At 35.8% G+C, this 13,068-nt stretch overlaps 1 protein-coding gene across 23 annotated transcripts in view; it reads right to left on the bottom strand.

Moving 5' to 3' along the window:
* Positions 1–13,068, bottom strand: part of NRXN1 (neurexin 1) — a 1,251,736-nt gene that overhangs the window by 50,707 nt on the left and 1,187,961 nt on the right. Inside the window, exon 1 of one of the 23 annotated variants that reach the window (XM_066378303.1) lies at positions 12,057–12,137. The exons of the other annotated variants lie outside the window; for them this stretch is intronic. Coding sequence (XP_066234400.1) covers positions 12,057–12,089 — 33 coding nt within the window. The 5' untranslated portion in view covers positions 12,090–12,137. Of the gene's footprint in view, positions 1–12,056; positions 12,138–13,068 lie in introns of those variants that run through there. 23 annotated transcript variants of the gene reach the window in all.

Raw genomic sequence — 13,068 nt, 5'->3', positions numbered from 1 at the left:
ATGCACACTGCACATATCTTATTTTAAAGTAAAAAAACAAAACGGGAACAAATACAATATTTAAAATAAAGAACAAGTAAATTTAAATCAACAAACTGACCAGTATTTCAATGGGAACTATGCTCCTCTCACTGACCACCAATGAAAGAGGTGCCCCTTCCGGAAGTGTGGCGGGGGCCGGATAAATGGCCTCAGGGGGCCGCATGCAGCCCGTGGGCTATAGTTTGGGGACCCCTGTTCTAGGGCTTACAGCAACGTCAGTATTTGGGCTTTGACAATGGACTACCGTAATGCATCTTCAGTATCTTTTTTTGCAATTATCTATGAATTTTTAATTTTTCCAAAGGAAACACTTAAAAATATATGTATATATAATATGTGCACACAGGCATACATATAATGATTTTTAATTTCATAAAATGGTTCACTGACAGCCAAAGATGAACTGCCAATGTACAGGGCCTGATGCTTTCTCTATTAAGTGAAATTAATTGGGTTCAATCAGTTTACTTTTATTCTAAATATCATAGCTTTTACCTAAAACAATTAGTGCTTTTAAGGTAATTATAATATTGACTATTTCACCATTGTTTGAAGTAGGGAAACTGTCCCATGACAGGCAGTTACTAGTGACACCATTTTTGCTCATCCTTCTGTGAATCCTTGTATATAAATACTATGGATTAAGACATCAAATAACTAAAAATTTAAACAACAAATATCCCCTTATTTAAAAATTAAACAAAGTACAAATATAATAAAATAAAACCAACACAATTAAAAATGAAGTGTCAGAGATTTACTTAAAAATTAAATTTCCTAAAAAAAATTAAATTTCTAATAATTTCCAATACTTATATCCTGAGAACTCTATAGTTTCTGCCAAATTAGCTATTCTTATGATGAATAATCATATTTTCCATTCCTAAAATTCTGGAGAGTCCTATTCACATAAGAGTTAAAATATTCTCAACATGCTTTCTATTAATGGCATAAAATCCTGCGGAATCTTTGGATCTCCATAAGGTCTAAAAATAATGGCTGTGACCTAGCAATTTTATACTTACATATTGGTTTCAAAATTTGATTTTTAAGGGACACAAATGGGGCAAAAGAAAGCAATAAATGCCATTTGCAGACTTCTATAAGAGGGAAAGTTAAAAGAAAAGAGGCAAAGCAAACAGTAAATTATAGACAAAAGAATAAGCAGAAGGAAGGAGAAAATGAAAGAAAAAGGTTCCTCCACCTATGTTTGTATAATGATGGGTTATCTCATGCCATTTTATAAAGGAGACCAGTGACAACAGTATTTCAGACTTAGGAAAGTAGGATGAATATCTCAGGCAGTGAGATATAGAATAGGTCTTGGTTTCACAATTCTAGAAAGTGGTTTAAGAGAAAAGCAGCAAATAAAATGCACACAGGAAAGGAACTCAATCCATCAAACCAGCTCTGCTTTGGTACCAGTCAACTAACCTGACTCTTTAGGACCTAGCTCTTTGCTGGCAGCAAATACGTCTCTTATATACCAAACCTGAAGACACAGAACAGAAAAGTGCATCCCAGAGGATTGTCCTGTCCTTGAACATCTTGCACCAAACAATAGACAGTGAAACAATAAAGGTAGTTTCTCAGTCACTTTAATTAAAATGATCAAAGAATAATGAGTTATCTGATGAAATCCTTTCAGAATCCATGCATATATTTCCCAGAGTCAATTCTACCAGGTGAAATAAATTTAAAATTATAAGAGGAATTACTCCTAATAAAAGAATAAAATATATAATAGGCAACAAGCCAAGAAAGACACTAACACTGGGTAAATTGACCACATGTTCCCAAGCTGCTGCAACAGATTCCAGGCTTATATTTCATGTGACCTTAATGAAAAGAGCTGGTCAAGAAGTGCGTGGTTATTACACTTAATAACACCTTGTCCTTCTTTGCTCTTTCTAGTGCCACTGCCATAGTGCTTCTTACACTCTCAAAGGTCCAGGGGATACTATAAGGTAGAAATGTTTCAAGGTAAAAGTGTCCTGGAAATCAAATCTATCATTGTAAGATGCCTTTAATAGCCAAACTTCTACTATATATATCAACTTGTACTTCAAAATGCTGATTTCCAGAACATCCACCAACTCTTGTCTACATTTATATGCTGCTAACAAATAGAAAAACACATTTAAAAATGCAATCACTGCATCTTCCATATGTTAAGACGTCTTGAAATTATAAATGTGGCCCTGGCCAGTTGGCTCAGCAGTAGAGTGTTGGCCCCATGTGTAGATGTCCCCAGTTCGATTCCTGGTCAGGGCACACAGGAGAAGTGACCATCAGCTTCTCCACCTCTTCCCCTCTTTCTTCTCTTTCCCTCTCTCCCTCTCTATCTCTCTCTTCTCCTCCTGCAGCCATGGCTCTGTTGGAGCAAGTTGGCCCCTGAAAATGGGGATGGCTCCATGGTTTTACCTCAGGCACTAAAATATCTTGGTAGCTGAGCAATGGAGCAATGGCCCCAGATGGACAGAGCATCAATCCATAGGGGGCTTGCCAGATGGATTCTCATTGGGTGGATGCAAAGCCCGTCTCTCTGCCTCCCTGCTTCTCACTTAAGGAAAAAAAAGAAAAAGAAATTATAAATGGCCAAGTTCTAATTTCATTTCCCATGTTTGAGAATATTTCCTTGCTAAATATTTGAAATTACTATGGAAACTTGTAAGCTATATTAGTTTTTATATATAAATTTTAAATATCTCTAAAAATAATTTTTTTCTATACATCTAACCTTCTGTGGCCAACACAAATATACTTTCTTTTTCATGTTTCTTGAAAAATTCTTATAAAGCCTTATTCTCTAAGGATCTCATTTGGCATTTGCTAAATTTATTTTTCTATAAATCTTTATCGGCGGCGAGAATTTTTCTCAAATTGTGTTGTTGATAGCTTATGTCACCACTTTTCTTTCAACTTCCATTAGAAACCACAGTGCTACTTATTTCTTAGAGAAGAGTCTAAAACTGATTGAGGGATAAAGGACTTTCAGTTCAGAATGCAGCACTTCACAGAATATTTATTGATATAAAACCTAAAAATATGCATGGTAAGTACAGTATTCACGTGGGTAATTAGTAGATTCTACACCACAGGGTTCTTGTTAGGGATACCAGAAAAGGAAATAGAGTTTCTTGACACATGGTAATAAATATTTTCACTTACAATGAATAATTTAGCTCCTTTGTCACTCGTATACAAAATAGATTTGAAATAACTTCAAGGTCTCTTAGGAAAGGTTGAGGTTTTGGAACTCAAGGAAAGAAATGGAAATATGGGGCCCCTTTTCTTTGTTTTCACAGATTTTTGATCGCTGTTGCAATGCACACACTACAAAAATTTCCTTGTTTGTTAAGATGGTGCTGAAATAAAAGGATGTGTCGTGTATAGCATCTCCTATTGTGACTTTCTAGGATTCCAAACTGCTAATTCTCTGAAATCTACCAGCCCAGCCATAGAATGTGAATGAGCCTCTGAATTCTTCATTATGGTAGTGGAAAAGTGCTTTCCCTCTAATTAATGCTAGTCTTGACTGGAATTATCCACACACTAGTTTCAAAACGAAAATTTCCTGAGCAAATCCCAGATGCAAATTAATCTTAAAATTCAGAGGAGATGATTCAAAAAAATGAAAACAGTCTATGTTTTAAACCACTTGCCTTTAAAACCTTTTCTTTTAAAGGAAATTCACTTTTATTCATACTTTAAAATCGTAACATATTAGAGCTACAAACTCCTCACCTTACAACTGAGGCAAAATCAAATATCAGAAAATTAACTGGTTGGTCCTCATCACATCAGTGGCGGTACTACTGTCTCCAGTAATGCCTTTACATAAATCAGAATAAAGTGTTTTAAAATTAGATAAACTCTCCAAAATGACCTGCTTACAATGGGATATGTTGAATTTGAGGTGAACTGGCCGCAAAGCAGGTCCAAAGTTTAGCAGAGCCTTCTAAGTGGAAGACGGTATACATTTCCCAAGGAAACAGAAAGGGGGAAACAGATTATGAGACCAGCTTCCAAATAATACCAATATTTATATGGGTGGAAAGAAAAAAAAAACGTGTACAAACTAAACAAATTTATTTTTCTTTTGTCTTTCTTCTTAATATACTTGATTGAATGTTTCTGAGTAGAAATACTGGGTAGCAATGAGGAGGATTCCTTTAGGTATTGCTGGAAATCAAACCAAGTGATGCTAAAATTGTCCAAAATTGTCTGATGAAAGCTACACAGTGGCATCTATGATACTATTCTAAAAACAAATCATTTTTCAAAGGGCACAGTGAATGTTAATTTTATAGCAGTGACAAATGTACAATACTATAGTACAATGTTAGCCTTAGGGAAGCTCAATGAAAAGTGAACTCTCTATAATATGCTTGCAACATTTGTATATATTTAAATTATTCTGAATTAAAACATTTATTTAAAAACTTAAAAAATAAGTGAAGTAAATGATCAATCCTATATATTACCTATCAGTTGGCAAAACCACTATACATAAAATAAGTTTCTTTAAAAAAAAAGAATATGGATACATTCATAAAGAAAAAAATATAACCACAATCATAAGAAAACCAACTTATAAATTCCCCCCTTTTGTAATATTCACAGACATAAAACATGTATTATCCTCATTTGAATGGCATGTGTTTGCAAGTGTCCTTATATTGTAGACTTTCCAATAAACCAAGCATATACTTTTTTACTTCATCTAATTATTTTAAACCCCTCATCTCTCTTCCTATAGTATCACAAAGAGTTGAAGCACCACTTAGGGAACTATGAGGTAGAGAGAGAAAGAGGTTAAGGTCAGTATTAATATGTTATTGCATCAGAAGTTTCCGTTTAAAATGACACAATTTACCGTGATTTAAATTTCACTGGCTATACGGGAAACCAAGACAGGAATCTAGGAAATTCTTGTTGCAAGGATACCTTTAAACAGCATCCTAATCTTATGACATCTAGCTTGAAAAGTAATCAAGAACTATTCAGCTTGATATTTTACATGTAGTTATTGTTTCAATCAGTTCTAATGAATGTTTCATGAAGTCTTCTCCAATTAGTAATTGTATTTTAGACTACTTACTGAGGAAACAATAGTACTATATTGGTAACCATTTCAATAACATCAATAGACTGTTTCATAATTATCACTTATTCAAACTTATTTCACTCAAGGTCAGACCGTTGCTTACTGCCTATACCTACCCATATTCTATTTGCTTTTTGGCAGGTACCCTTTCAAAAAGAAAACAAAATCAAATGTAAAGAAGAAAATAGAATCAGGTATGCTGAAAATCATTGCTGGAATAATTTACAAACATTTAATTATACCCTAGTGACGTGAGATAGTTACACTTACTCCAATGTGTCTAATTTACTATTGGAAAACTAACTCATCCCAATCATTCAATCATTAAAAGGAAAACAATTTCTTATGTTTAAAGGAAAACATTTAGTAACAATGACTCATTTTTATAAATAAAAAGAATGAGTACAGACAAAATATGTAGATGATTTTTAAACAAAAAGTTATACATATGTTGTATTACTTTCTTATTCACAGAGCATGAAAACTGGCTTCTAAAAATATTGATATGTTGTCCTTAAAACATATATAAGAGGGAATAACCACTTGGATTGTTTGTTGTTGTTTTTTTTATTTTTCTAAAATGAGAAGCAGGGAGACAGAGAGACAGACTCCCACATGTGCCCAGCTGGGATCTACCCGGCATGCAAACTAAGGGGCAATGCTCTGCGCATCTGGGCAGTTGCTCCATTGCAACCAGAGTCATTCTAGAACCTGATGTGGAGGCTGTGGAGCCATCCTCAGCACCTGGGCCAACTTTTGCTCCAATGGAGACTTGGCTGCGGGAGAGGAAGAGAGAGATAGAAAGGAGAGGGGGAAGAGTGGAAAAGCAAATGGGCGCTTCTCCTTCTCCTGTGTGCCCTAGCTTGGATTCAAACCTATAACTTCCACATGCTGGGTTGATGCTCTATGGATGAGCTAGCCGGCCAGGGCACACTTTGATTGGTTTTAAGACAAGATACTTAGGACCTTGCTTCATATTCAAATACACTCAGTGCCCTAAACTCCTCTTCAGAAGCTGGTACCAGTATTATGGGATGTGTATCCCATCTAATTTGCTTGGATTTTATGTTTTTTATTTTGCAACTAGATAACTAGAGCTACTCAAACAAACACAAGGAATACCTAGCAGTAAAAACATTAGTCCACCAATGTAGGCCACACTAAACTCTTAACACCCAGTAAATATATGTTCATTAATTGGTTCTGTAGGATTAAACAGTTCAGTCTTCAATACTCTAATTTTATGTGTTTGTCCTGACTTTTCAGCTGGACTTTGAAGACAGTAAGTATCTTATTTTCCTTTGAATCACCCATGACATCTTGCAGAGTTCTGGTATAGATCAATCAATCAGTACATATTTTAACAGATTTTAACTATCAAATGCATAAAAAACACTGACATAGGTGCTCATTATTTGCTTATACATTATAATTGTCAATATTTTAGAAATAAAAAATAAATTCTTGAAGGCTAAGGAAACTCATGGCAAACCCAAGAGTAGCTATTACCCCTGAAAGTTCTAGCTTGTTATATGTAGGCTTTAAACCTATTATTTAAAAACTAATTATTTAGCAGTATATTACACAGACACACATTATACACACACCACTATAAACCTAACAGATAGGGGATCTATTTAAATCTAGATAATTGAGAGAAATCCTGGAGTGCAAATGAAAAGAATGATTCTTAAGCCAATGGTAAGGTAATTGATCTAGAAAGTACTTTTGCTTATGCAAAATAAACCATTATGTGGACCATACACATGTGAATAATTGAAAATTGGCACCTGAGACTATACCTTTGCAACTCTAGAATAAGATGCTTAAAAAAAAAATCAGTTCTGGCCAGTTGGCTTAATAGACAGAGCATCAGCCTGGCAGATGGACTTCCCTGGTTTGATTCCTGGTCAGGGCACACAAAAGAAGCAGCCCTCTACTTCTTCTCTCCCTCTTCCCCTCCTGCAACCAGTGGCTTGATTGGTTCGAGCATCAGCCCCAGGCAGGGGTTGCCAGGTGGATCCCGGTTGGGGTGTATGTGGGAGTCTATCTTAATATCTCTTCTCACTAAAAAATAAATAAATAAAAATTCAAAATTCTGTGCAATATTTTTGATCTGTCAATGATATATTAGTGTTTTGAAATTATAAAGGCAGTTATATATTTATTATACACAGTATTTATATATAACTTACACTTTTGTATATATAATAAATATTTTTTCATTCTAAAGAAAATTCATTTCACTGAAGGGTTGAATGGGAAGGCATTGTCTCTGGAGCTCTAAAAGAGCTTTCAATTTGAAAAATGTGAAGAGATCAGCAGGTGAACATATTTATTCATACTATTAAATCCCTACTTTCTCATGAATTTACTAGTAAATCTAGGCTGTGAACTTACAGAATCATGTCTTTGTTCAAAAATCTGAAAAACACTTAGAGCCAAATTGGTATCCTACAAAATCCATGATGTTTTATTTATTTATTTTATTTTTATTTTTTTTTTCATTTTTCTGAAGCTAGAAACAGGGAGAGACAGTCAGACAGACTCCCGCATGCGCCCGACCGGGATCCACCCGGCACGCCCACCAGGGGCGATGCTCTGCCCACCAGGGGGTGATGCTCTGCCCCTCCGGGGCGTCGCCATGTTGCGACCAGAGCCACTCTAGCGCCTGGGGCAGAGGCCAAGGAGCCATCCCCAGCGCCCGGGCCATCTTTGCTCCAATGGAGCCTTGGCTGCGGGAGGGGAAGAGAGAGACAGAGAGGAAAGTGCGGCGGAGGGGTGGAGAAGCAAATAAGTGCTTCTCCTGTGTGCCCTGGCTGGGAATCGAACCCCGGTCCTCCGCACGCTAGGCCGACGCTCTACCGCTGAGCCAACCGGCCAGGGCCCAAAATCCATGACGTTTTAGTAAAAAAGCAGTAAAAACAAAGATGAGAGTATATGGACTTCAGCACTGATTTGTTTTGGAGACTGATTTCTTTTGGTCCCCTCAAATAATATTTAAGTCATTCCTCCATTATATGTAGTTTTTGTCTTTTAAACTAAGCAGTACTTAAAATAATGGAGCCTTTCTAACCAAAGACATGGTTGTGGAAAAGTAGTAAGAAAAAAATTTGAGCCTTTTTGTTATTAAGAAAATCATTAAATTGTGGCTTAATATTCACTATCAAAAATATATATTACAACAGTGGAAGCAAAAATAGATAATCGATGTTTAGGAAGTAGTTCTGAGATAATTACTAAGGCTTACGCAAATGAATTCAAATGAAGGTAAAAATTTGAGGGGCAAATGGAAGTGTGTAGTGATAATCAACTTAATTTATGACACAAAAAGAGAAAACATCTCTCACATATTTTTGCTTTCCTGTGGCCATTATTCAGTTTGAACCTATACTGTCTTCATTTGCTAAGGGACACTAGAGAGATACCCATATGTTTATATGTGATTTTTCGTGATTCTCCAAAATTATTCTGCATACCGGAAATTGACTACTTATTATTCATATCTAATATTGTGCTTGACTCAATTACTGTGCCAGAGAGGGAGATGCAAATATTAACTGTCAAGTAAATGTAAATGTAAATGTAAATAAGATAGCAGAAAGTAAAATCAATCTTTTGGAGTCAACATAGTAACTTTTGTAGAAATCAAAAAAATTTAAAGCCTAAATACCCACAAAAATGTATAAAGCAGAACTGGATGCCATTACACTCACCTGAATATATATAACTTATTGTTTATATTTTATAATATTGCAATCTAGAGCAAATGGCTTTTGAGTCTATAGACAACAGGTAAAGCAGCAGAGGAACATTAAGACTGGGAAAAGAGAAAACAGGAAATGAAAGAGACCACTTGGTCTTAGTGTAATTAAATATTCACTAATACTGTTCACCTAAGAATTGTTCTAGTGCTCATAACACTGGAATTAAGAACATTTTAATTTTGACAGGGCAAAAGCTTGTTTCAAAGAAGTTATTTTCCAAAAGGGTAGGAATAAAACTTATTTCTTGTAACTAAATATAAACAAAGGCGGGAAGTTCTGGGCTACCTGCTATTTTTTCCATTTGGAAACTACAGAGTATAAGCGAGGAGGGCTTTTCCCATTAATTAGCATTCTGCCTACTGCATCCATCATAGAGTTAATTGATTGCACTTGTAGTTTAAAAATGCACCCAGATGCTGTGCGATGAGCACATTTCATAAATTAAAGGAGCATATGGAGGGCACACAGACAGTAACATTTCATCATAACTTCCCAAACATTCTTAATATGCGATGCTACAGCACTAATTACTATGTAAATATATAAGCCCTTCCCTGGTTAATGTCTTGGTGAGACATTTGCTCGGAAGTTGAGCTCAAATGTTATAGTGACCAGACATTTAACACCACTTCAGATCTCTTCTAGTTTTATTCCACTTCGCTCATACAGAGAATGTGGTTCTTAACCTTTTTGGCGATAAGATTGTACAAAGTAGTAAATATTTATCCTTTATCACTGGGTTATCTTGCCTTTGAATATTTTGGAGCCAACCTTCCAAAATATACATTTGTCCGAAGTTCTGTCTTCAGCCTCTATTTCTTTCTAAAAATGTTAGAGGTAATTGGCCAAATGAAGAGTATTTTGCTGCTTAGTGAACCCTTTCATTAATTACTAAGAGTAGAGCATAGGGGAAAAGGACTGCAGAAGGTATAAGAAATTGGCTTAATGTTTTAGCTCTGGGGAAATTAGTATAAATGATCTTAGTAAATTATCTTTGATACCTTAGGGTAGGAAAGGTAAAGGAAAGGTAAAGGTAAAGGTTTTCATTCTCTTATCTATCATAGTTCTTTCTCAAGCCAAGGTACAAAAGGTAAGTCAAACAAAACATGCAACACAGCAAAACTGCCTTCGAAGAATGGAAATTCTCTCCAGCAACAAGGTCCGCCAACCAAATGATTGAGTGGTGGGTGAACCATAGACCAAAAGATGTATCTTTAAACTTTCAAAATTTGTGTTTTATTGGTACAGTTCAGTAGCATGATTTTGGTCAAATTCAGTTGTACTTAGGACTGGAAATTGTGTCTGAGTTCACCTGGAAATTCTAAAAATCATAAAAATGATAACATTCACAAGTTTTCATTTTTTTTCTCCAGTCCTATGATCTTGCTAGGCAAAGGCTACTCCCAGTTATCTAGGCGTTTGGGTGGCAGAAGACTTGATGGAGGATACTGAGAGATTAATTTCATGTCCGAATTTGAACTAGGCATTGGTCCAGTCCCCAGGCACCACGACAACATCAACACATAACTAAATAAAACTTTCTATATTATTCCAGAAATGAAGATCTGTTTACAAACCAGAATAAAATAACAGATTAGTCAGTATGATCTCTTAATATGTTCAGAATCAAAAGCTAAAATAGGGAAAAGTCAGTACATCCTATGGATGTCTGAATCATCTAAGGTCTGGTTAAATACGTTTAGCATTTATTGCAACACTAAGGTTTAGATACCACCAACTGAATAATACAATAGCTTTTAATTTTGCTTCTACTTTTCCTGGACCTGGCAAAAAAATATATATGTATATATGTGTGACAACAGCACAGAGAGCACCATTTACAATCTGGCAAAGCAACTTCAATTCATGGGACTTCCCTAATTTATGAAGTAGAGGCTTCCTAATTTAATGAAAAATAGCTGTCACAACAGACATAACAGTCTATCTCATAATTAAAGGAACAGGCAATCAGAAGTTCCCTTGAAAAAAGAGGCCAGGCTTCCTTCATTATTAAGCAGAGTCTACCCCACCCCCTTCCCCTTTTCTGATTGGCAAACCCTTCTGTCCTCCATCTGCTCCGCCCCCACCTATTGTCTCCACTCCCTGCCAAGCAGTGCCAGTTCCATCTGGCCATACTCTTGCTTCTGCTGGCTCTAATTCCCAAGGGCCTAGGAAATACTTGAATGCTAAGGCATTCTCCCTCGTCAAGAGAATAAGGACGAGTTAGAAAAACATCAAAAAAATCCCCCAAAGAATTCACACACACACAAAACCTGCACAAGCTCTCTCACATACACAAACGGCAGTTTTACAATCCTCTCCTGGATTTAAATTAAAAAAAAAAAAAAAAAAAAACTTTTAATATTTTCACCTCAAATGCATTTTTAAAAATTGAAATCTTACTCTCTATCTTTGAAATAACTAAAATTTGTATTTCAAAAATATAAGTACCTCCATTAACTCAGACATGCATTTTTTTTTCCAGTAAGCAGAATTAGTGTAAATAAATGTTCCCCAAAATCTTACCATTAGGAAATATTTTTCTTAGTTAATCAGATTTAATCACTGATCACAAATACGTTTCCTGTTTTACCAAACATACATTTGATTCAAACATTCCATCTTTACAAATTCTCAACGAAAATCCCACTCTGCCGCAAAAGCATGCACGTTCAGAATTCAAGCATAGTTAGGCAAAATTATCACCAAGTCATTAGCAATAATAAAGCAGTCAGGCAAGTCTTGAAAGCAGCTTTTATTCATGCTTTTACTTAAACCAGCTTAATACATAAATACACACACACACGCACACAATTTTTTATTGTTTTTGCAACAAGCATGCTAAAAGAAAAACCCTCTGAAGCTCACGTAAAGCAGCAAACAAAACTAGAAGCAACCATGCTCAGGGTTTAAGGACATTTAAACATTTAAAACCACCTTCCTACATTTCATATAGAGCATGCATAAATTTGACATGCAATCTCCAAGAAGAATTAGTTTAATATAAATCTTAAAATTTATCCAAAACAGTTTATTCTTAGTTTTCATTTTAATTGATCTCAGGCTTCTCGTGTCTTAAACCCTGCATGCTGCAGTTCTGAGCTCTGCTGAGCACCGGCTGTGACAGAAGAAGCTACCTGCGAGTTTTCACAGTGCCATCTCATATCCATGTCTGTCTGGCTACCCTGCGTGCTTAGAGCTTTTATCTTAATTCTTAATGGAAATCCTAGGAAATTTAGTCCATCCTCTGAAATCAATACTGGTGACAGGAAAGCTCCCTGACTCAGTGGGAGATCAAGATGATAAATTGCCTGCGCATCAGCCTGGCCTATCAGTGCCCTGCACACAGATGGGCGAGAAAATACACAGAAAAGGCTCTATCAGTCACGTGTCACAGAGGAACCAATGACTGACGCGCTGCTGCAGGAAGGGATGCTGCAGTTCCGTCTGCAGTTGCCGTGGCTGTTGGTACACAGCCCACCCCGCGCCCAGCTCAAAAAGTCTAGGCAGTCACTGCTGTGGAATTTGCTTTCCAGCTGGGGCTGCAGAGGGGAACGGACATTGTATTTAACCCCTGACCCAAATAAAGACCTATTTCCATGCACAGGGAAGTTTCTCTGCATTGATTTCTAATCCAAAGAGATTGCAACCAGAAGAGAAACTACATCTACATATATTTAAACATCCCAACCATTAAACTATTATGTGCTTCTTTTCAGATGACTATCCTGTTTTCCCCTAATGTTAAATTAGAAAGCTTAAACTGTGCAATTAGCAAACAACTCTCCTAACGGAATCACCTCAAAGCTTTATAATTGTAAATATAATTTGATTTCCAAGTTAAGGTACGACATTTTTTGAATGCCATGTCTATAATGAGTGTTTTTATGGGATGATTTTGTAAAGTCAGTTGTGCAACATTAAGAAGTACATTATTATGCTTTTTTACCAATTAGAAGTCATCCTCTTTAAAAGACATTTAAGTCCTAATAAATATGCCATTTTATCAATCATTACAAATAAAAGCAAGCACCAAAGGATGTACATCTTGTTTTCCAAAGCCTGAAGAGCAAATATGTTATCCAGTGACAGAAATATATACGGTACTTATTTCTTGTCTTTCCTCTGAAATTTATTTATTTATTTATT

This window comes from Saccopteryx leptura, chromosome 3 (genome assembly GCF_036850995.1).
Source record: "Saccopteryx leptura isolate mSacLep1 chromosome 3, mSacLep1_pri_phased_curated, whole genome shotgun sequence".
Classification (NCBI taxonomy): Eukaryota; Metazoa; Chordata; class Mammalia; order Chiroptera; family Emballonuridae; genus Saccopteryx; species Saccopteryx leptura.
Note: the sequence above shows the minus strand (reverse complement) of the source record. Positions and strands in the feature narration are given on the sequence as shown.